The sequence below is a fragment of the Rutilus rutilus genome (genome assembly GCF_951802725.1).
Source record: "Rutilus rutilus genome assembly, chromosome: 17".
NCBI classification, from domain to species: domain Eukaryota; kingdom Metazoa; phylum Chordata; class Actinopteri; order Cypriniformes; family Leuciscidae; genus Rutilus; species Rutilus rutilus.
The window spans coordinates 33,790,350-33,814,350 of record NC_140230.1 but is presented as its reverse complement, the minus strand read 5'-3'; the positions used below and the strand labels follow the sequence as shown (position 1 = coordinate 33,814,350).

General features: G+C 36.6%; 3 protein-coding genes across 7 annotated transcripts in view; all 3 read left to right on the top strand.

Annotated features, from left to right (window-relative positions):
* myom3 (myomesin 3) overlaps positions 1-6,679 on the top strand; it is a 65,767-nt gene extending 59,088 nt beyond the window's left edge. Inside the window, exons 30-37 of the mRNA XM_084385664.1 lie at positions 1,374-1,461; positions 2,486-2,524; positions 2,631-2,736; positions 4,527-4,690; positions 4,773-4,809; positions 5,778-5,800; positions 5,882-5,937; positions 6,012-6,679. Coding sequence (XP_084241790.1) covers positions 1,374-1,461; positions 2,486-2,524; positions 2,631-2,736; positions 4,527-4,690; positions 4,773-4,809; positions 5,778-5,800; positions 5,882-5,937; positions 6,012-6,278 — 780 coding nt within the window. The 3' untranslated portion in view covers positions 6,279-6,679. The remainder of the gene's footprint in view (positions 1-1,373; positions 1,462-2,485; positions 2,525-2,630; positions 2,737-4,526; positions 4,691-4,772; positions 4,810-5,777; positions 5,801-5,881; positions 5,938-6,011) is intronic.
* Positions 6,680-7,948: 1,269 nt separating this feature from the next.
* fabp10a (fatty acid binding protein 10a, liver basic) lies at positions 7,949-12,152 on the top strand. Its single transcript, XM_084385672.1, has 4 exons — positions 7,949-8,107; positions 9,329-9,501; positions 11,855-11,944; positions 12,053-12,152. The coding sequence occupies exons 1-4, from the start codon at positions 8,041-8,043 to the stop codon at positions 12,101-12,103; spliced, it is 381 nt and encodes a 126-aa protein (XP_084241798.1). The 5' UTR covers positions 7,949-8,040; the 3' UTR covers positions 12,104-12,152.
* Positions 12,153-13,667: 1,515 nt separating this feature from the next.
* On the top strand, positions 13,668-22,531 carry srsf10a (serine and arginine rich splicing factor 10a). 5 transcript variants are annotated; one of them, XM_084385937.1, is made up of 6 exons: positions 13,668-13,906; positions 17,250-17,516; positions 19,105-19,214; positions 19,340-19,508; positions 21,154-21,204; positions 21,873-22,531. In XM_084385937.1, the coding sequence occupies exons 3-6, from the start codon at positions 19,109-19,111 to the stop codon at positions 22,117-22,119; spliced, it is 573 nt and encodes a 190-aa protein (XP_084242063.1). In that variant the 5' UTR covers positions 13,668-13,906; positions 17,250-17,516; positions 19,105-19,108; the 3' UTR covers positions 22,120-22,531. The 5 variants fall into 5 exon arrangements, with proteins under 5 accessions (XP_084242063.1, XP_084242062.1, XP_084242061.1 ...); XM_084385936.1 differs by having other exon boundaries at positions 19,056-19,214; XM_084385935.1 differs by having other exon boundaries at positions 17,250-17,534.
* The last annotated feature ends 1,470 nt before the right edge of the window (positions 22,532-24,001 follow it).

The following is a 24,001-nucleotide window of genomic DNA, read 5'->3' as shown; positions in this document are numbered from 1 at the left end:
CGTATACTAAATGAGGCAAGGGTGTCGAGTTACATTTAAGCTATTTTAAGGCATGAAGAATCTTTTCAAGGAAAAAAAACATTTCAATATGTCATTTTGATGATTAAATGAGTTTTAAGGGATGAAGTTATTGACTACAGGGGGACTTTAAAGGCAGGGTAGGCAGGTTTTTTCTAAAAAAACTTTTTCCCAAATTTGTTTAAACTGTCTTTATATACCAATATATAATTAAAATGTAAGTACTCTGAAAAGGAGAGTATAAAAATCGAGTGTCTCTAGTCCTCTCAGGGCTGCAATAAACACAGCTACTTATTTCCATTCAGAACGAAAATGATTGGCTGGGCAACTGTCACTCTCCCTCGCTACCATGGCTACCACCCCTGCCGCTACAGGAGCCGCCCACATGCGCACACCCGTTTGACTCGAGGAGGGGAAGAGGCACGGAAGCTAGGAAGAATCACAATTATGGCAGAGAAAGAGCAGTCAAAATTCCCAGTACCTGCATATACAGTCAGCGAAGGCAAACAAGGCAAAAAAAGGAAGACAGTATTCGAAAAGGCTATGACCAAAAAGTCTTTGGATAAAGCAAGAAGTCAGACGAGAGTCAATATCGGCGTGGCTTTCCAGCGGTGGCGACAACTGAGGGACCTCAAGGGTCATAATGATAAAGTTAGGTATTTTATTACATGTGATTCTGACATGATGTCACTACATGCACTGCGCTCCTCTCCGCTCGGCGCTGGTAAACGCGTCCTCCAGCTGAGCGGTCGGCATCGCGCGTTCATGTGTTTTGGGGGCGTGGCTTTGGAAGCTGCCCAGAAGGGAGGAGGTGGGAGTGAATGAGTAGCTGTGTTTATTGCAGCCCTGAGAGGACTAGAGACACTCGATTTTTATACTCTCTTTTTCAGAGTACTTACATTTTAATTATGTATTGGTATATAAAGACAGTTTAAACAAATTTGGGGAAAAGTTTTTTAGAAAAAACCTGCCTTTAAGGGTTCAGTACAAGTTCAACAGAGTTTGTGGCATAATGTCAGAAAATCACTATAATTATACGGATGACTTAGAATTACAGCTGCAAAATAAACAGATTTTTACTGAAAACTTCATGGAGCTGCTATGGCTATTACACAAATAATAAATAAATAAAAAGTTGAAATAATTTTCTGTGGTAATCAATGTTCTGCCACAAATTGTGTCAATAAATCTTAACCTGTACTGAACCCGGAACATTCCTTTAACTCTGCGTCTAATTGCCTGATAGAGGAGAACTCCTTCCACCAATCTTCCTGGCACTTGCCGATTAAAGGGCTATTAGTGCGTAATTGAGCCTGGAATAAGACTGACCCGTGTTATTTGTCATAATGGCTCAGGTGACGAGGAAAGAGTTGGGTGTGTACAGGGCCGTAGTGAGCGACAGCAGAGGAGAAGATGACAGTGTCCTGGAGCTGATAGATGACGGTGAGAAGAACATCATTTTTACCGTCTGTCACCTCATCCTCACGCCATTGTGTACTAGGAAGATAGTATCATATAAATAATATATGTAATATATATTTAAAGTTTGTGTTTGTGTGTGTGTGTGTGTGTGTGTGTTTACTTACTGAAATAATTTTCAATTCTAATATATATATATATATATATATATATATATATATATATATATATATGCATACATACATACATACATACATACACACACACACACATACACACACACACACACACACACACACACACACACATACTAAATATATATTACATATATTATTTATATGATACTATCTTACTAGTACTCTAGAAAATGTAAAAATGTATTTCAATTATAATATTTTTTTATAATAAAAATAAATCACTTACAATACAATATGATATATTGTATTTTATATATAGACACTAATGAAGACATATGTATATGTATATATATATATATATATATATATATATATATATATATATATATACGTAGAGTTATATATATAAATAAATATATATGTAGAAACATCATAAAGCTGCTATTGTATTGTAAGTGATTTATTTTTATGGTGTTTATAAGTGTTTATAGTGATTTTACCGTGGTTAAGGGGTTTTAGGTTTACTCCATACCTGTAGTAAAATCACTGTAAAGAACGGACTATTCTAATGTAGAATAATACTTCTATATAGAGGTGATTTGATATCAAAATGTTTTGGTAAATAAAAATGTCAGTGACACTTTACAATAAGGTTCCATTTGCTAACATTAACTAACATCTTAGTTAATATTAATTTCAACATTTACTAATACATTATTAAATTCAAAAGTTGTATATTTTATGGACCTGAGCTGACATGAACAATGAGCAGTTCTATTTTTATCACCTAATGTTAACAAAGATAAATAAATACTGTAACACATGTGTTTTTGTATTGTTAGTTAATGCATAAACTGATGGGAACTTGTTTTAAAGTGACTGATATGATCTTGTGCTTTTGTTTTCCTCAGAATTTGAGCGTCTGGTGCAGCAGCTCAACAAGCAGTGTGGTAGGTTGATGATGTCATGATGTTTCAGACGCTCCTGCTCATGTGATGTCAGAGTTAGTAATGTAATCTCGGTCCGTGTGTGTGTGTGTGTGTGTGTGTCCCACAGCGCTCTCTGCTGGTCCAGTGAGGATCCAGTGCACTGCTCAGGGCTTCAAGCTCTACTGCTCCCTCAGATACTACCTGAGCTGCATGAAGACCAGCTGGCACTTCAAGTGAGTTTTTATACAGTTAAGGATGTATGTGGAAGAGTCCTGCTTCAGGTTTCACATTACCAAATCTTTAAGTACTTGAAATGAAGCCAAATAATAACTGATCCTAACGAATTCGCCAGAGAAACAAGTGCGCGGCCATCTTTAGAATATTGTCTTTGAACTTCTGTTTTTGCGGTAGCTAGCTCTGTATATTTCCATGGCATCGCTGTCGAAGAGTAATTATCTGGTGAAGTTGATTTACTTATTGTAGAGTTCTTGTTACTTATTGTAGAGGAAGCGATCAAAATTAGAGTAAACCACCTTTTAAATGTAAATTGACGTTTCAAATAAAGATGGTGTCAATTACATCGTTACACCAGTAGGTGGCGACAAGAGACTGATAAAAAATGTATTTACCATTGAATCATTCATTCATGAGATTTGTTCAAAAATCCCGATTTATCCAGTAAACAAGTGAAGTCTTTATGAGTGAGTCATTGAATCATTCATTTAAAAAGAGAATTTTTAAATTAAATATTATTTTCAATAGACTGTCGCCAATTAACATTTTGTCAGAACCTCTAGTCAATTACAAGTTATTTTGTTTAGTTGTCTGTTCAGAATTGTGATCTCTATTTGAAACAACAACAAAAAAAAATGTGATTCTCAATTTAGCCAGAATCGAGCTCTACTACATAAAAAATACTAAACTAATAAAGACTGATCAATCTGACCTATGCACATTCATTTTATGGCTTTATGGTTTTTATTCCTCTACCAAAATTGCAGGAACAAATATAAAAAGTTGTCAGTTAGCTCAGTTCTGGGTTATTATAGTTAACTGTACTAGTACTAGTAGTAAAACCATAAAAAAATATATATATATATTACTTGCAATAAAATAAATGCTAAAAATAAAATATTTTTATTTCAGTTAGTTTAACTTGACGTACTAAAATAACAAACTAAAACTGAAATAAAAATTCATAAAATTATAGAGACAAAAACAACAAAATTAAGTAAAATCAAAAAGAAAAATATAGAGATAAGATAAAAACTAATTCAAAATAGTAATAGAAAAAAACTATAATATCTCAATGATATTAATATGACACTGGCTCATATCATTTTTTATTTGAGGGATTTACGGTCACAATCAATGGCTTTTGATTGTGGCAAAAACAAATTTTTCTTTCTTTCTAACTAATCTTTATTTTTTTCCTTTTTTTCTTTCTTTCTAACTAATCTATCTTTCATTCTAACTAATCTTTCTTTTCTTCCTACCTGATCTTTCTTTCTCTTTCTTTCTTTCTTTCTTTCTTTCTTTCTTTCTTTCTTTCTTTCTTTCTTTCTTTCTTTCTAACAAATCTTTCTTTCGTTCTAATCTATCTAACTATCTATCTATCTATCTATCTATCTAACTTTAAACTAAACTTTAAACTTTAAACTAAACTTTAAACTTCAAACTACTTTAAATTTTTAACTTTTTCAAACTCTCTGGTCCGGCTTTTCTCAAGCCAACTTAAAGTTTGTCTCGGCGAACTTTTTAATCTAGTTTAACTTGATGTACTAAAATAACAAAAACTAAAACTGAAAATAAAAATTCATAAAATTATAGAGACAAAAACACAACAAAATTAAGTAAAATCAAAAAGAAAAATATAAACTAATTCAAAATAGTAATAGAAAAAACTATAATATCATCTCAATGATATTAATATGACACTGGCTCATATCATTTTTTTTATTTGAGGGATTTACGGTCACATGGCTTTTTTTCCTTTGACGGTTTGATTTTCTCCGCGTGACAGAGACAGGAGAATTGACGGTGAGGAGCGGAGCCGGCCTGGCAGCAGCATGCAGAAGGTCTGGATTGAGATATTTGGCCCCAGTGAAAGCGATAAAGGGAAGTACACCCTGGAGATGTTCGACGGCCAGGAAACACACCAGCGCTCTCTGGATCTGTCTGGACAAGGTACAGCCGCACACGCACAAAACATGCGAGTCGAGCAGGATGATGAAGCCTGGAGCCTAAAACCTCTCTTTTTTCTCTGTAGCTTTTGCAGATGCTTTGCTGGAATACCAGAGGCTAAAGTAAGTGAAGATGCTTTTGAATATTCATCAGCTGAATTTAACCTTTGACCCATCGCTAAGCTCCACCCTCTTTGGTTACTGTTGCTAACTCAGACGAACTTTATAGAACATACCATTAGAATGAATGGCGATTTCTGTGAACAGTGTGACAAAACCAGTCACAAGTCGCACGGGTATATTTGTGTCAATAGGCAGCAATACATTGTATGGGTCAAAATTATGCCAAAAATCATTCGGATATTAAGTTAAGGTCATGTTCCATGAAGATATTTTGAAAATTTCCTACCGTAAATATATAAAACATTTATTTTTGTGAGTGAATGCAGCACAATCGCCAACATAAATGAACAACTTTAAAGCAGATTTTCTCAATGTTGTGATTTTTTTGCACCCTCAGATTCCAGATTTTCTAATAGTTGTATCTCAGCCAAATATTGTCCTATCCAAACAAACCATACATCTATTGGAAAGCTTATTTATTCAGCTTTCAGATGACATATACATCTCAATTTCAGAAAATTGACCCATGTGACTGGTTTTGTGGTCCAGGGTCACAAATGTGCTCCTAAAGTGGTGTGAACTGATCGGTGGACTGAGCGGACTGATCTTATTCCTAATATATGTATGTATATTAGTAATAAGATCCAATCAGGTTTTACCAGCTATGCACATTCATTTAATGGCTTTATTATTTTTTTTATTCCTCTACCAAAATTGTAGGAAAAAATATAAAAAGTTGTCAGAAAAAAAGTATATATATATTGTTTAAAATTAAATCTAACATTTTACCAGTTATTTACAACAACAAAAATGCAAAGATTATCAAAAATACAAAATCTGTTTCTTTATATTTATTAAAATGTTGAAACACTACGCTAATCTTACGCTAATGACCGTTCAGTGGTGTTCAGGTGAAAGCCTGCAAACTCATTCTCTATATAACTGTATTGTTTTGTCTTCATTCACAGGCAGGTTGAGTTTGCTGAGAAAAGTAAGTATTGGTTTGTCATGCTTCCAGCTGTGTTTTAGTAAAGCATTTACACACTTCATCATAACCGTCCATCTCTGACAGATCGAGCCAAAGTCACGAAGGGTCTTCCTGATGTGGTGGCCATAATGGAGGAGAAGGTACGTCTCCATCGCTTCTGCGTTTCAGTGACTCTCTACTTCATCTCACACGATCGTTCTGTCTTTCTCTTCAGTCTCTTTGTCTGACGTGTTTTGCCGATGGCGACCCGGTGCCGGAAATGTTCTGGCTAAAGAACGAAAGAGAAGTCCTCTCCGGCGGCCAGTATAACATTGCGAACGAGAATAAATCCTCCACGCTCACTATAAACCACGTGACCATGGAGGACTCGGGCAACTATAGCATCTTTGTACGCAATAAACACGGATCGCAGACGGTTCCCGTGACCGTCAGTGTGTATAAACGAGGGGAAAAGCCTCGAGCAGATGCAGTGGAACTGTAAATCAGTAACACCAGGACAAACTCATCATTTGCATTAAAGTCAACAGTGATTTCTAGGCGGGACGCTTGCTTTTGCCACGGAATACAAAATGTAAAAGGTAATTGCGACTCTTTATCTCACAATTCAGACTTTTTTTTCTCCCATGAGATGAACTCAGAATTGCAAGAAAAAAGTCAGAATTGTGAGATTGTGAGACTTTTTTATTCTGTGGCAAAAACAAGCTTGCCTTATTTCCATGGCATGTGTTTGTTCATTTTGGAGCGTGAACGACTGTTAATGGTGCTTCAGAAAGCAATATCAGTGTCCTAAAAGGCATTGAAGACTGAACTGATTTAATTTGTGGTTTGTTTCCTCTGATTTTATCCTGTGCCACTTACAGAATAAAGTGCAAATTAAACCTGTTTCTCTCTTTTTTTCATTAGCTAAATAAGTCATCAGGGAATAAAAGTGTACAGCGAACTTTGATCAGATTGACTGTGGACACACTTTCCAGCTGCATTACAATAGTGTCACCATCGATTTTTTATTTAAATATCTTTTTGCCTGTACATGGATGGATGGATGTTTCATCTGCTGATATTTCATAATAGAGAGATTGAGGCCTGTTTCATCTATCATTATGCAATCCTGGGGTGAACAGATAGAAAGCAAACTCCACAGTCCACAGAGTCATTCACCCCTCATGTTTAAACAGACCAGTATGTCAGTCGGTTCCTTTTGTAAAACAGTCTTCAGATAAACTGAGAGGAGATTCTAGACTTGTTAGATTTTATTTACTTGTATATAAAATGCTGGACTCATGCATGAATAAATCGTGTCCCGTGCATTATATTATTTGCACCTGTGAGTGCTGAGAGTGCATCTTCTCTATTGAGCGTATGGAGTGACGGTGTTTGAATGTGTTATTAATGTTGTATACTCATCTCATTCTGCAGACATGATGGTGATTTCTCATTTAGTTTAGTGCAGTTCATCCATTTGGCTTCTCATTCAGCTCATTTTCAAGCCCTATCCATTGCATTGTGCTCATTTATTAAATATTTTGGTTAATCTTATGTGCATTCAGCTACAGTATTAACAAGAGAGTTGTGATTAAAACAAGCTTGCATGACCGTGAGGAAGGATTGTTGCAAGAGAGGCTACTCTTGCCATTCAAAAGTTGGAAAAAGGTATTTTATGCTCACCAAGACTGCATTTATTTGATAAAAAATACAGTGAAATGGGAATATTGTGAAATATAACAATGTAAAATAACTGATTTCTATGTGTATATATTTTAAAGCTGAATTTTCAGCATCATTACTCCAGTCTTCAGTGTCACATGATCCTTCACAAATCATGCTCAAAAAACATTGATTATTCTCAGGGCTGAAAACAGTTTATATTTTTGTAGAAACTAAGATACTTATTTTTTTCAGGATTCTTTTAGGAATAGCAACGCTTTGCATAACCAGGCCCACATGGATCCCCACAGAAAGCATCACACATTTCTAAATCTATTAAGTAGATGAATGGATGCAAGTCAAGACTCTGTAATATTCCATCGAACTAAATTGTGTTTAAAAAAAAGACTGGGTCAGTTGCAATGGTGTTAGCGAACTCTGGGTTGTTCAAACAGAAGGGGAAATTGCCAAAACGTCAATGATTAAACTCGCATGTGAAATATTATAAATACTGGACTGGAATGAGCGTCCTCTTCACATTGTGTTGAGCTTCTCAAAGCGGTCTAAGGCTCTTGCCCGATCAGATCCGATCAGCAGACATGGCTTTCCAAGGAACGTGGCAGGTGTATCTTCAGGAGAACTACGAGGAGTTTCTTAGAGCTATTCGTGAGTTTTTACGTCCTATATTTACCAGAGCCTATAAAATGATCAGGGTTGCATTTCCCAAAAGCATCGCATGGTGGCAGCGGTTTCCACAAGCAGCTTATAATGCACGCGATGCTGTTGGGAAATTTCCCGTTACTATATTCATAAAGTATAAAGAAGTGTAAATGCTTTTACATTTTAACAATTTGAAATGGATGTTAAAATATACTTGGAAACAGTATCCAAAAGTAAAAACTTGAAAGTAATGAACACTACAGCTGTTTAATAGCCTAGATAGGCCTTCAAGTTTTTTCTGTGAAATGCCTTTCTTTCTTCTCTCTCTCTCTCTCTCTCTCTCTCTCTCTCTCTCTCTCTCTCCTCTCTCTCTCTCTCTCTCTCTCTCTCTCTCTCTCTTCTTTCTTTTTTTTTCTCATGTATTTATTTACCTATCCCTGACAAGTACCCTATATTAAGCCTAGGCTACTGTATGTACAGATTATGTTTGTTTGTATTAAAATTCAATGACAATAAAAAAAGATGGGAAATTGGGTTTTTGGGAAACTTTGGGGAAATATTAAGTTTGTTTTCGCCACGAATAAAATATAAAACAGGTGATTTTTATCTTACAATTCTGACTTTATTCCTCACAATTGTGAGATATAAACTCGGAATTGTGAGTTATAAAGTCCAAATTGTGAGATAAACTCTGAATTGTTAGTGAGAAATAAAGTCTTTAAACTCAGAATTGCGAGAAATAAAATCTGAATTGTGAGAAATAAAGTCTGTGAGATATAAACTTGAAATAGTGAGTTATAAAGTCCGAATTGTGAGATATAAACTCGAAATTGCAAGCAATAAAATCAGAATTGCGAGATACAAACTCGGATTTGCGAGAAATAAAATCAGAATTGCGAGATATAAACTCGGGATTGTAATAATAAAGTCTGTGAGATATTAACTCGGAATTGCGAGTTATAAAGCCGGAATTGCAAGATATAGGATAAACATACTTTTTTTTTCTCGCAAATTCTGACTTTTCCCCTCAAAGTTGCGAGTTATGAAGTATAAATTGTAAGATATAAACTCACAATTGCAAGAAAAAAGTCGCTTTTTTTCTTCTTTTTTTTTTAAACAAGCTTCCATAGAAACCATATGGGATGGAATGGTAATTTGTAATATCATTCGTCTTTGTCGTGATTGTAGGTCACTCAGTAGGCTATCTGTGTGTTTCTGTTCCTTCAGCTCTGCCAGAAGATATTATTAAACTGGCCAAGGATGTTAAACCAGTGACAGAAATCCAACAAAACGGCAACGACTTCACCATCACATCCAAGACCCCCGGGAAAACCGTCACCAACTCCTTCACCATCGGCAAGGAATCTGAAATCACCACCATGGACGGCAGGAAGCTCAAGGTGGAATATGTATAATTTGCGCCTTTGTAAGATGTCAAAGTTCGAACTGTTCAGTATGAGTTGATATAGGCTAGTGTGCAGGAGCTCAGTTTCAATAGAGATCAAGGTCTCTTCTTAATTCTCAACTGAAAAAAAGTACAAAGATTAATGCACCAGTGAATCATTTAGGCTAAGTAGACCAAGGATATGCATTAAAGGGGTGGTTGATTATGATTTCACTTTTTAAACTTTAGTTAGTGTGTAATGTTGCTGTTTGAGCATAAACAACATCTGCAAAGTTACAAAGCTCAAAGCTCAAAGCAAAGGGAGATATTTGCTTTTAAAGAAATCATTTTTTAAGGACTAACGGCTGGTAGAGACTACACCACATTCCTCCCGGGTTAGTGACATCACCAACCCTAAAATTTACATAAACCTGAACACGATTTATAGATTATCATGACAGAATATGCTAATCAATGACTAGAAGATAACTACACATCAGCTACATAAATTCATCAACTAACCTTTCAGAAACGTCCTGTTGCTTCTACATGTTGTCACTTCTTCCTGAGTCTCTCCATCATTGTCTGACTACGGTTTGAACATAAAAGACTAAAAGTTTAAAAAATTTTCAGTGCATGTCTGTGTGAGTGCAAGCTGTTGAAGCTCCGCCCCCTGTGCCGGGAGCAGCAGCTCATTTGCATTTAAAGGAACAGACACAAAACGGTGCGATTTTGCTCACCCTCAATTTTTTTTTTTTTTTTACATGCTATATAAAAATATCTGTGGGGTATTTTGAGCTAAAACTTCACATACACACTCTGGGGACATCAGAGACTTATTTTACATCTTGTGAAAAGCGCATTATAATTTCGCATTATACTCCGTGATTTTCGGAGTGGCTAGCAATAGCAAGCTAGCTTTAAAGCCACGCCTCCTTCAAAACACATGAATGTGCACAGCAGGGAGCAAACAAAAATGTCACGGGAGACTGCGTTAAACTACCTCATGTCTCAAAGCACATAACATCACAATAATAATGAACATAAACAACCTGACTGCTTCAGATTCATTTCAGCGTTGATAGTGTTGCCAATGAAATGCATCCGAGTCACGAACCGCTCCGAGTATAACGTCACGGGTTTCCATCTCTTTCAAATTACAGTATATGGCGTGAACGCAGCATAAGCTCATTGTTTGGGTTCAGGAGGAACTGTAAATGGTGACTCCTGTTTCGGTTGTGGCGCTCGGTGACTGACATCTGTCTAACTCTGCATAGCATGAAACGCGCTGATGACGTGATGTCTGTGAGGTATGGAAATACATATGTTGATAGACAGGTAGGATATCGTATCTTTGCATTGGGACGGAATGCAATGATAGGACGAACATTTTATGGTCCTACGCCTTAGACAGACAACAATATATACGTATAAATACATTTAAACTGCTTTAAGGTATAGTGGAGGATTTTCCCGAATTTTAGAAAAGAACCCCCCTCTCCACTTTTTGAAAAACTGCACATGCGCAACACTCTACCTGCTCCCGAGAGGGAACGCCTATTAAACGTGTGCGCGAGAGAGCGTGCACGAGCCTAGTTCTCCTCGTGCACGCTCTGTTTACAAGTTGCTGTCGGTGCGTGAATTGTGCCAGGGCTAGCATCGCTAATCATAGCTTACATTAACTTTTACTAGCAGTGATTTTAAATGGATTTCTCCAAATAGCATGCCAAACTTTACCTGTCGAGTAGAAACTTCGCGACTGAGGCATCAGTGGGAAGCCCAACCTGTGCTTTTAGCGCACGCCAGCGTGTGAAATATTCTCCCAAAAACACTCTGGTCTTGTTTCTTTCTTCAGAGGCCTTTCTCTTCTTGTCATACAATTCGTAGACACTTTTTCTCTTGCGACCCTCAGACATTTTGAAAAAACCCGGTGAGAACGGGGCGAGCTTCAATGAATGGCTGAAACCGCAGCTCACCACACATACACCTGAATGTGCGCATGCACAGAAAGCGAAAACTACCTAGGGACGAGCACGTACGACGGCCTTACGTAAACATATCACCAGAATGATTGACAACTAGGAGGACCAATAGTCTTGATGATCCACCCGGAAAAAGAAAATCCTCCACTATACCTGTAATTTAGTGGTTGCTATCAAGATGTGAAGAGACTTTCAACCAGCATAACAAAACATGATTCTGGAACAAATCACCTACCTTGCCTTTAAGTAAATCAATTTTAATTTCCCGGTTGACTTTAAGTAGGTGTATTTGTAGTCATTTTTCTCTGACCTCTGATGGTGTGAAGAAAAAAAAGCTCTATATTCATGAACTGGACTCTTATATTCTGGTGTGTTTCTTTCTTCCAGTGCACTGTCAAACTGGAGGGAGGGAAGCTGGTCTGTCGCACGGATCGATTCTCTCACATCCAGGAGATCAAGGGAGGAGAGATGGTTGAGGTTTGTACTGGAGATCTATATGCATATTGCTCATCAGAACTCTCATTTACATCTGTAAAATATGAACATTTGTAATATTTCTATTTTCTCTGGGTAATTATTTTCCAGACCATGACAATAGGAGGAACGACCATGGTCAGGAAGAGCAAAAAGATCTGAAGAGTTTGAAAATCACTTGCTATTTAAATAAAGCTCTGATTTATCATAATAGTGTGAGTTTGTTGTGTTTTGGTACATTGCATCATTCACAAAAACATTTTTAATAACACTAGCTTTCAATAACAGACAGTTCCAGGAATGGGAATTGTTTTACTCTGTTGAATGTGGGTTTATTATTGAAGAAACAAACCTTTAAGTCTTTATCAAATATAAAATGATATTCATTTCCACTGATATTTTACAGAAATAGAAGAGACAATTCATTGAACACACATTGGCATTAATGTGGTATGTTTTCTATGGTTTAAGCCAAGTTTAAACATTGTAACAATTATACAATTAAAAATTATTAATGAAACTTATACAATTATACAGTAAAAAAAAAAAGTAAACTTTGGCCAGCATATAAAGTGTGTTAATAAAGTTGATATGAAATTAACATATAAACATGTGACAGCCTGCCCCAATCTGACATTTAATTGAAATATTTTTATCCTGAAAAACTTCAAATTTAAAATACAAAAGAAAAAGAAAAACTGTAACACTTTACAATAAGGTTTGATTAGTTAAGCTAGTTAATACATTAACTAATGATAACAAATGAGACCTTATGTTACCAAAAAAAAAAAAAAAAAAAACATATTTACGGAGCTTTCTACATTTTATTGGTTTTAAAGATGTACAAACAAACATCTTGATACTTAATCTTGAACATTAATACATAGAGGCAGGAAGAAGTACTTTAGAAACCAGTTTTTATTAATTTTTAAGAGATGGGGTTTGGGGCTGGATCCGTGGGTCTGTTTCTGGGGATTCACTTTTTATTTTACTTACCTTTTGTCTTCTGCATTCTCCTTACCATTGTCTCCTGTTCTTCCCTCAGACTCGTCCCCCAGAAACAGTCCCACAGACCCAGCCCCAAACCCCATCTCTTAAAAATGAATAAAGGCTGGTTTCTAAAGTACTTCTTCCTGCCTCTATTAATGCTCATGGGTAGCCAAAATGGTTCCATTCAGACCTTAACATTAAGTATTTTACAGTTATGTGTCAACAAGATTCAACAAGACATTTTCACCTGGCTATACCCAATGTTTAGATCTGTTGTGGTATTTATGCAAATTAGCACATACATAATTAGATTATGCACCGTTTGCCCATGTTAACAAACAATTAAAAAAAAACTTGTAATACATTTTTTGTTTGTCTTGATGTAAGTAATCAACTCAGTAATGTTCATGGTGATATCTAAAGGTTACAATTTTTACCCTATTCACGTAAGAAGAAGAATGAATAGGTTATATTTGGGTCTTTTTCTAAACTTTCCCCTAATGGGATTCTTCGGGACTTTTTTTCCTTACTCAGGACATATTGAGGATACAAAATCAGTTGAGTTTGCTTCTGTTGCAATTTGTTCAAGGTTGACCCCCATTTTGGCTTAAAATGACTGGACTATAGTATAAACCCTGTATCATTTTGAATGACACCTCTTTGTAATTAAATATTGATGAGGTATAAGCCAAACCCTTTCCAATATGAGTAAATATCATAGACTGTACAAAAGAAAAGGTAAATATAAATGTGATAAATCCGCAAACATTTCCTTTCTTTCTTGCCGACGCGGCGGTGACGTCACGGTGAGCTGGGTGCGCATGCGCGTGTACGTGTGCACATCGAGCTGGTCTGCGGCCTGTGAGCCCGTTTGTCTGTGGTTCTGAAGTTTGCAGTGTTTATTATTATTATGGCGAGATACATGCGACCTCCAAACACATCTCTGTTCATCAGAAACATCTCCGATGACAGCAGGTTAGTGCGCATGTGTACTAGTTACTGAGGAGTTTGTACGCTGCGCGAGAGAGCTCACGCCCGCGTTTGCGTCGTTAAAATCTCACTAACTATTAATAAATGTGTCATGTGCATGAATATACATCATGATTAGACACTCATCTAAAGTTATATTTAAAAACTGACATGCCAGTGAGTGGGTTTTCTCTATTTTGCCAAAAGGCTGCCTACTTCCTTCTAATCCGTTAATATGGATTAAAGGGTTAATGAAAACATAATTGATCCGTTTGTCTCATATCATTATGTCGAATGTTGTTTTTAGTCTAATATTTGCAGCAGGATTTGAAACAGGATTGGGATTCATTCCACTATGGCTGTTATCAGATGCATGCATATTAATGAGGAACACTGCATACATAATGAGGGAGATTCCAGAAGAACAGCTTTCACATTTCAAAATATGAAAGCCTGTTATAAGATGCTGTTATTTTCACTGATTGCTTCTATTAGTTTGACATGTTTCAACTAATCGATTTCTCACCCAGCATTATTCTATTCTATTATAATGAATCTTTAATTAATGGCGTTTTAACATTATATTTATTTTGTTAATCATTATAATATGTGCTTAAGTTTTTATTATAAATAAATAGTAATATCATTTTTTATTTAAACTTTATCTCAGTTATCAAACGTGTTTTTAATAGTTTTTTTTTTTTTAACCCTTTACTAATGTAAAACTAAGTGTGAGATTGGAGGGAGATTCAATTGCATCATTTGCAAATTGGGGTAGTTTAGTTTTTCACCATGAATTCTCCAATTATGCATGATTTTTTTCAACACTAGCTATGTTTCCATCCACCTATTATGGAAGCAATTGTTTCCGGCACAGAATAAAAAATAAAAAAGGTAATTGCGACTTTTTTTATCTGGAAATTCTGTCTTTTTATTTATTTATTTATTTATTTTATTGTGAGATATGCTAAACTAGGGCTGGACGGTATGACCTAAAATCAAAATATCAATTAATTGTACATTTTACCTCATTACGAATAATGAGATTTTTTTTATAATTTTTTTTTTTGCAATAAATAATTTAGAATAATTGAAGGAAACATACTTTGATGTTGGCTCATACATTGTCTTGTCGACAATGAGTTTCTACAATCCACATTTTGGGATATCGCATAAAAAAAAAACGCTGGATGGAAAACACCACTATGCGTATAAATTCGTAAAAGTATTTTTCATTTTTATCTGATAAGAAGACGTGCATAAACTATGTAGGAAACACATTTACCGAATAAATTCCTCGATGCGCAACAAAAAACCTCACATGATATCATGTTGCCTCAACAGAGGATGTGATTGGATAACTGGACTAACTAACCAGCGGACCAATCACGTCACATGTTGAATGTTGAATGAAATGCCTGAGCCAAAGTCTGTCATGTCATTAGAATGATTTGGTTTCATTCCCTCCCAGAAGTGTCTCACAGGATTGCGTTTACACACTAGCATCCAAATCCGTTTATTGCGTTTCGTCTGTGCGCAAGTCATTTATGATATTGGGAAAAGAGCCACGGTTTCTTCCAAATTGCAGCAACTTCAGCTTTTATTCCAGATATTTTTCGCCCAGGAAGTGACGATTTTATTCTCTTGAACACATGGGATGGAAACGTTGCTTTGTTAACCAATGTTTAGTGCGATATTCCAATTTTGCGTTTATAACTTTGGATGGAAGCATAGCTACTGGCTTGTGGCTTCTACAAAAGCAAATATCAGCGCTTCAATGGCAGCTTACATCACGTTATTATCCTCAAAGCACTCTGGGAGAGGCTCTCAGTCAGAGAAATGAATGTCCTGTCATTTCATGGTACTTTAGGCCAGAGGATTTGCGTCGTGAGTTTGGTCGTTACGGACCTATAGTAGATGTCTACGTTCCTGTTGACTTCTATTCACGGCGACCAAGAGGATTTGCATACGTTCAATATCCTTTGTAGGCAAATGTGTAAAAGAAAGAAAATATTGCAAACTTTTAAAGGGATGGTTCATCCAAAAAAATAAACAATCGATCATCATTTACTCACCTTTTCTTTCCAAGTGTTCTGTATAATGGAAGTGAATGTGGACTGGAGTTAGGGTTGGCTATTGGCAGGTTTGGTTTTGATTAAAACGAACCCTGGTGCGATTGCTCTGATAGTGTGGTTCATTTTAAAGGGGCCATATGATGCCATTTTTGAACAAGCTAATATGATTCTTTAGGGTCTAAATTAAAAGTTTGTAATATACTTTAATTAAAAATTCTCATTAGTATTGTAAGAAAACACTCATTTTACCTGGTCAAAAACAGCTCTGTTTTCAGCACGCCGTTTAAGTGCATGTGTCTTTAAATGCTAATGAGCTTTGCTCACCCCGCCCCTCTGTTCTGTGCGGACACCGTTTGTAACACAATAACACAATACCATATTGTGGTTCATTATAAACGTGGGATTATGAATTACATTGAGAACGTCGTACATAGAAAACATGCCGTAATGTACCCTGAGTGTAAACAGCTGCATTCATCGTGAAGCGTGCTAGCGATTTGCAAAGATTAATATTAATATAAAGGTTAATAAAACGTTACACTCACTTCTTCCTCTGGAGGTGCAGCAGGAACACGAATAGTTGGTACCGATCCTTTTTTCAGGAGCAGCTTCTTAGCAAAACCAGCTTTATACTGACCCTCGTTTGTAAAGCAGTCTGGTGTGTGAAATGATCCGCGCAAACATGAAAGCATTGACGTTGATCGTGGGGAATATTCCCTTCGAAAACACACTCAGCCACTGCGTCTTCAGCGGTTCGGATTTAGGAACATCAAAATGATGCTGTGTTCGTTATTACACCCAAGAACAGAACACCACAATCGCTTAGACGCCATTCTGCTCAGACAGTGCTCCAGCGTATCAACAATGACCGCGCCGGTCCGCGCGGACTATGATTGACAGCTCACTCACGAGCGAGGGCGGGTCTGTGTTGAAACGCTGCTGTCAATCAACAATCGTGGGAGGGGCGTCCGATCTTGTGACGTCACAAGATCAAACGGCTTGATTTGAGATGGGGGGAAAACGTATAAGGAGATTTCAGAACAATCAACTTGTAGAATTGCATGTACCATTATATGACCCCTTTAACAAGTGTGAATCCCTAGTGTGTGTGTGTGTGGTCCAGTTCCCATTCACTTTCATTGTATATGTGGAGATTGGATAATGATAAAATTGTAATTTTTGTGTGTACTATCCCTTAAAATCTTGACTGTGATTGGCCGTGAACTTGTCAGATGTTTGTCTCCTAACTGATATTTCCTCTGTTGTTGTCTCAGAAAATGTAAAGACATACAGTTCTGGAGACCTTCCCTACACAGAGTATTTAAAAGGGCCGATGTAGAGTAGATTCAAGACAAAGACAATAAAGAGAAAGTTAAAGCTTGAAGATTCAAAGGGGACCAAAATCAAGTCAAGGCCTCGGTCTGACCAAAGAAAGAGGAAAAGACTAAAGGTTATTGGGCAAAGACATCCCCAAGTCCTTCTCGGAGGTGGTTAAAGACAAAAAAGGTCAAGCTGAAGGTCAAAGGTCAAGCATGTTAAAGGTAACCCGTTTTAATGTTGTATCCTACCATTACAGAGCACATGATTTCTGTACGTAATCAAAGGAAGTTTTCATATCCATAATTTCTCTCCCTTTGATTGGCCCACAGATGCATTTATTGGTGTTTCTTTAACTACGGGCACTAACTCAATCGTCACACTCACACTAGTTTTTCATTTAATTGCCTGTTTATGATATCTAATGTTTTTTTTCCAGCTCATCCTTCATTCTGTGGTGGAAATGACAAGTTAAAACATGTTAGGAATAAAACGCCACATGATACAATTACATAGGGCTGGGTATTGGCACAAATTTCACAATTCGATTCAATTTCGATTCACAAGCTTGAGATTCGATTCCGATTTCGATTCAATATTGATTATTTTGGATATCAGGTACAATACATGGCAAATCTCTTAACTAATGCTGCAAACTATGGGAGTCAGCTCAGTTGTAGCCTATAGGCTTCATTAGCCTTCTGTAATATTGAAGGTAAAAATGAACTGATTTGTGTACAAACACTTAAATTACACTTTTATTTATTTTTGTAATAATAAAGTTATATGAAATATAAACATTTAAATGGTGGCTGTCATAAAAACCTGCCAGATTTATTCAAACATGCATTAACAATTGAAGATCATTAAAAATTATAATGAATATGTAATATGGTGCTTTACTTAGCGAAATGCTCCTCTCTAGAGTTAATTTTTCTAGCTGACTGACGAGTTTATGGTCACATGGTTTCTCTGAGGTAAATGTGACGTTACATGACATTGTTTACAAGCTGATTTACTGACGTCCACGGTTGAAACACTGATAGAGCGATGTCACATGATACGGATTTCGATTAAGTAGTTGTACTCTACCTTTTAACACACTTTCAGATGCTCATTCATGTTTATTTTGCGCTGTAACTGGTATTATTAAGGCGGAAGAGAAGGTCATGTGCTTCTCTAGAGCTGCGCCAGAGCGATCTCACGCCACAGCGCCGAAACGGTATTTATGTTTTTGAATTTCGTAAGAAAATGGACGTAATTTGAAATCTGAGACTTTGTTTCATATCAATAGTAACAAAGCACAAAGATTATTGCGATTTATTGGATGGGATGCGCGCTACGATGTTTCATTAATTCATCAACTGAAAACAGGATGACTAATCGATTCTTGGGATTTAAGAATCGATATCGGTTCGTAAAAATGAGAATCGATTAAAATCGAGAAATCGATATTTTTTTACCCAGCCCTAATTACGTATCATTTTCACATCTTTTTTGCATCATTTTGAGTGTAAATGACACCATAAAAATATATTCTTGTGTCATGTCACGTACTGTGAAAGTGCCTGAAGTTGGAGAACACGCTCGGAAATTTTCTTTCATGATTTCAGAGTGACTTCATCAACACATTCCCCTTCTGCCGTTTATCACAATTAATTCAGATGATTGTTTGTTTTGCTTTATAATCTTTCATATTTTGTGGTGACTATTAATATGGTATTGATGGAGAGTTCAGTGTCTGTAATATAAATGTTCATCAGTGTGTGTCAGGCTCTTATAAAATAAAAAAAAGCAAAGCCTTAACCGCAGCTGCATGTTCGAGGACGTTCGTGACGCGGAGGATGCGCTTCATAACCTGGACAGGAAGTGGATCTGCGGACGGCAGATCGAGATCCAGTTCGCTCAAGGAGACCGCAAGAGTATAACACTGTTTTTCTGCATGTTGAAAATTAATGTGTAGTTTGTTGAAATGCATTGAATATAATTTTATATCAGCAATTAAATGTTATTTAGTGGCGTGCATTTGTTTTGTGGTGTTGTGCAGCTCCGGGTCAGATGAAGTCCAAAGAGAAGCGCTCTCCTCGCAGCGACTCGCGGTACGACGACTACGAGCGGGACGGGCGGCGCAGACGGTCCCGCAGCCGCAGCTACAGGAGCAGATCTCGCAGTCAGTCCTACGAGCGCCACGCTCGCCCATCAGGGAGCCCTAGAGAGTGAGGACAAACACACACTGGCCATGTCTGAAATAAGAGCTAAGAGTCTAGAACATGCCGACAGAGCATTTTCCTGTAGCTCAAACATTAGAGCGTTGGCACTTGCAATGCCAAGGTCATGGGTTCGATTCCCAGGGAACTGATAAGAATGTAAATGTGAACCTTGAAGTGCAATGTAAGTCGCTTTGGATAAAAGCGTCTGCCAAATGCATAAATGTAAATGTTAAAGGTATAGTGGAGGATCTTTCCGAATTTTAGATAAGACCCGCCCTCTCCACTTTTTGAATAAGTTTGATTGATTCACCAGAATGATTGACAATTAGGAGGACCAATAGTATAGGTGATCCACCCGGAAGTAAAAAATCCTCCATTATACCTTTAATATAGTATACAAATATATAGGGGTGTAACAATATATCGTGTCACAATATATCGCAATACAAAACTGCAACAATATGTATCGTGGATGGTGACTATATGTGACCCTGGACCACAAAACCAGTCTTATGGGTAATTTTTTTAAAATTGAGATTTATACATCATCTGAAAGCTGAATACATAATCTTTCCATTGATGTGTGGTTTGTTAGGATAGGACAATATTTGGTCGAGATACAACTATTTGAAAATCTGGAATCTGAGGGTGCAGAAAAATCGAAATATTAAAAAAATCGCCTTTAAAGTTGTGCATTTCTATTGGCGATTGTGCTGCGTTCACTCACAAAAATTATTTTTGTATATATTTAAGGTGGGAAATGTACAAAATATCTTCATGGAACATGATCTTTACTTAATATCCTAATGATTTTTGGCATAAAAGAAAAATCGATCATTTTGACCCATACAGTGTATTGTTGGCTATTGCCACAAATATACCCGTGCGACTTGTGACTGGTTTTGTGGTCCAGGGTCATCATATGTACAGTTCACCCAAAATGAAAATTACTGAAAGAAAAAGATTTAAGTTTTCAGAGTTTGTGTCAGTTCTACATTAAACTACTAAATATAATGTATAGTAATGCAGTGGGGGAATATTTGTGGGTCCTGATAATGCCAGATGTCTGTATTACCAGTAAACGTGGCCTACATTATTTTAAACACATCTAGTCAGTGACAGAGTGCAAGCTTATTAGTCTACAATAATTCTGTTTTCAGCGTCAGAATCATGAATATTATTCTTCTGGTGTCTCTATTGTCCTGTGCGTTAGGTTATCAGCACCAAATCCAAGCCTATTCATTTACACGCACAGTGTAACACCAAATTTAGCATTTTAATCAACAGTACATTTTTTGTGAACCTTTTACCATGTCTTGGAGTATTGCAATAATATCATATCGTGACATGAGACTTTTTTCTTTTCTTTTTTCTCGCTTTGGCCCGGTTCCACAGACAGGGCTTAGATTAAGCCAGGATTAAGCCTTAGTTCAATTAGGGAATTTAAGAAGCTTTTTTTAATATAAATGTCTTAGAAAACACATTACTGGTGTGTATCTTGAGACAAAACAATGGCACTGATATATTTTGAGATATGTAAGTGCAAGCTTGCTTTCAGTTAAAACAGCTCATACATGTATTTTAGTCTGTGAAACTGGGCATAACTTTCATTTTATGTTGCATTGATCCATTGAATGTTTTTTTTTGACAGCTCTCGGTCACACGGCAGACACCGGAGAAGCAGAAGTCGTGAGAATGACAGGTAAGACATTGTGCAAAAAATAATGCATTAAAGGGGTGGTTGGGTGGTTGATTATGATTTCACTTTTCTAACTTTAGTTAGTGTGTAATGTTGCTGTTTGAGCATAAACAACATCTGCAAAGTTACGACACTCAAAGCTCAAAGCAAAGGGAGATATTTGCTTTTTAAGGACTACAACAAACGGCTGGTAGAGACTACACGACATTCCTCCCGGGTTAGTGACATCACTAACCCTACAATTTACATAAACCCCACCCCCTGAACACGATTTATAGATTATCAAGACAGAATATGCTAATTAATGACTAGAAGATAACTACACATAAGATACATAAATTATTCTACATGTTGTCACTTCTTCTTGAGTCTCTCCATCATTGTCTGACTCCGGTTTGAACATAAAAGGCTAAAAGTTGTTGAAACTTAAAAGGACACAAGCTGTTGTAACTCCGCCCTGTGTGCCGGGAGCAGCAGCTCATTAGCATTTAAAGGGACAGACACAAAAACAGTGCAATTTTAACATGCTATATAAAAATATCTGTGGAGTATTTTGAGCTAAAACTTCACAATACACACTCTGGGGACATCAGAGACTAATTTAACATTTTGTGAATAGGGCATTATGCCACCCCTTTAACTTCCACTATAAATCAGAGTTTTCTGCTCAGACGCAGGTCACGTGACCACGGACGCAGACACCATCGATCTGCCTCGCATTCTCCTTCCCAGGACTCCAAGTACAAGTCCAAGAGCCGCAGGTCACGGTCCAGATCGGCCAGCCCGCCGGTGGAAGACCTGCACCCGTCCACCGGCTCCCGCGAGGACGAGCCCCGCGCCCGCTCGCCTTCCCGCTCACCGTCTCGCTCGCGCTCGCGCTCCAGGTCCTGGGCCGGCCGCAAGTCTGGGGGCCGCTAGTGTAAATACAGTTATCATGTGCAGCTTTTCATCGTGTGTAATCGTGACACCGCGCTTGAAAGTTAGTGTTGTCGAAGTTTCAGATTGTTCTTTTGTAAGAAATGTGCCCATCGCTTTGATGCCAGTGTAATAAAGATGGCTTTATTTTTATAGTCAGAGATGATCAGAACACCAGCTATTTTTTGTTCAAAAGATGCATGCAAAAAAAAGTAGAAAGTAAAAAAAAAACATTTTAAAGACTTCGGTGTCGCCTCTGAAAGGTCGCAGTGTTACTTTTTTTGTTGAAGTTTTTCTTAAGGTTATTGTATTTGAAACTAAATTTGTATTTTAGTTAAGTCTTGATTGTAGCATCTGTTTATATTAAAGACGTAGTATTTTTGTCATTGCTAAATAAACAATGATTTAAACATCATCTGAGTGTTTGATTCTCATACCTGCTTTTCATTGAATATATATATATATACACCAATATATCAAAAAAAGTCAGTAACACCTTACAATAAGGTTTTACGTTTTTTCTCAATTGTTTACACACAAATACTGGTACTTGAGACACAATGACCACAACATGTAACTCATTCACCAACCCCCTGAACCAATTCTGCTGAACTACAAGCACAATTCCTGCTTTACACTCAAACTGCAGATCTAAAACACACCTTTTTCAAAACACTACACACAATTCTCTGCTTTTGGCACAATTTTCATGCAGAAAATCTCTTGTTTTCACAAGGAACACACTGCCATTCAGATATGCACACTGACTCATCACATGGGCAAACACCCGTCACACAGTTTTACAATGAGCAATCAGAGCTTTAGCATAAAAGGGCCACAGGTGAGCTCTTCACTGGAGCAATGGATGCCAACACTGGTAACTGTATACAGTCAATTCTTCTGTTGTTTTGTATGTAGACCACTGTGTGTACAACTTTGTGTCGGTTGGGATGTACATTGTTTTTGTGGGAAAAATACAGTAAAATATATTTGTTACCGTGTATTTGTGTGTTCTGAGTATAAAACCAATATTCTCAAATATTTTACAACACACTTATGTATGTACTGTCTGTAGTAAGTGTAACACTGAACCAAAAAAAGGCCTAAGTCATTATGATGAATGGAGAAGAAGTGTTTTACATTGAGCACATCAGTGTTCAACTGGTTCTTATAAATGTCTATTCATGTGATGGTTTGTGTGTGTCATTTGAAAACAAAATACCATTTTGAGAAGAAATAACATTGTTTTGAATGTAAAGTTTCATTTTGCAGGAGAATTGAGGGGTTTTGCCCATTGTGTGTGTGTGTGTGTGTTTTTTGATTTGTGTGTGTGTTTTTTGATTTGTGTGTAGAGTTCTGAGAATATGAGGCATGCTTTCAGAAAATGTGTGTAAACAATAGAGAAAAACTGTATAATTTAGTCCTTATTTCAACATCTAATTGCACATTTTTTATATCAAAAGTTGTTAAAATCAATAATTACTGAAACAAATGTATTATTCATGTTAATGCATTCACTAACGTTAACGAATGGGACCTTATTGCAGTGATACTGATGTTTCAGTAGTTAACACATGAGCCACCAGTATTTCTATATACATTTACTCTACATTTTTTAAAAACAAGTTGTATCTGTTAACATTAATGCTCTGAACTGACATGAACTATTGTATGTGTAACATTAACAAAGGTTAACAACACTAATAAAATACTGCTCATTGTTAGATAATTTGCTAATGTTGCCAACGAGGCCTTATTGTAAAGCATTACAAATATTTACATCAGAAAATAAGAATATGTTCTTAGATAGTGTGGTAACCCTTTATAAAACTCATTAGTTCGGTAACATGAACTATGAAAATACTTCTAAATCATTATTAATCTT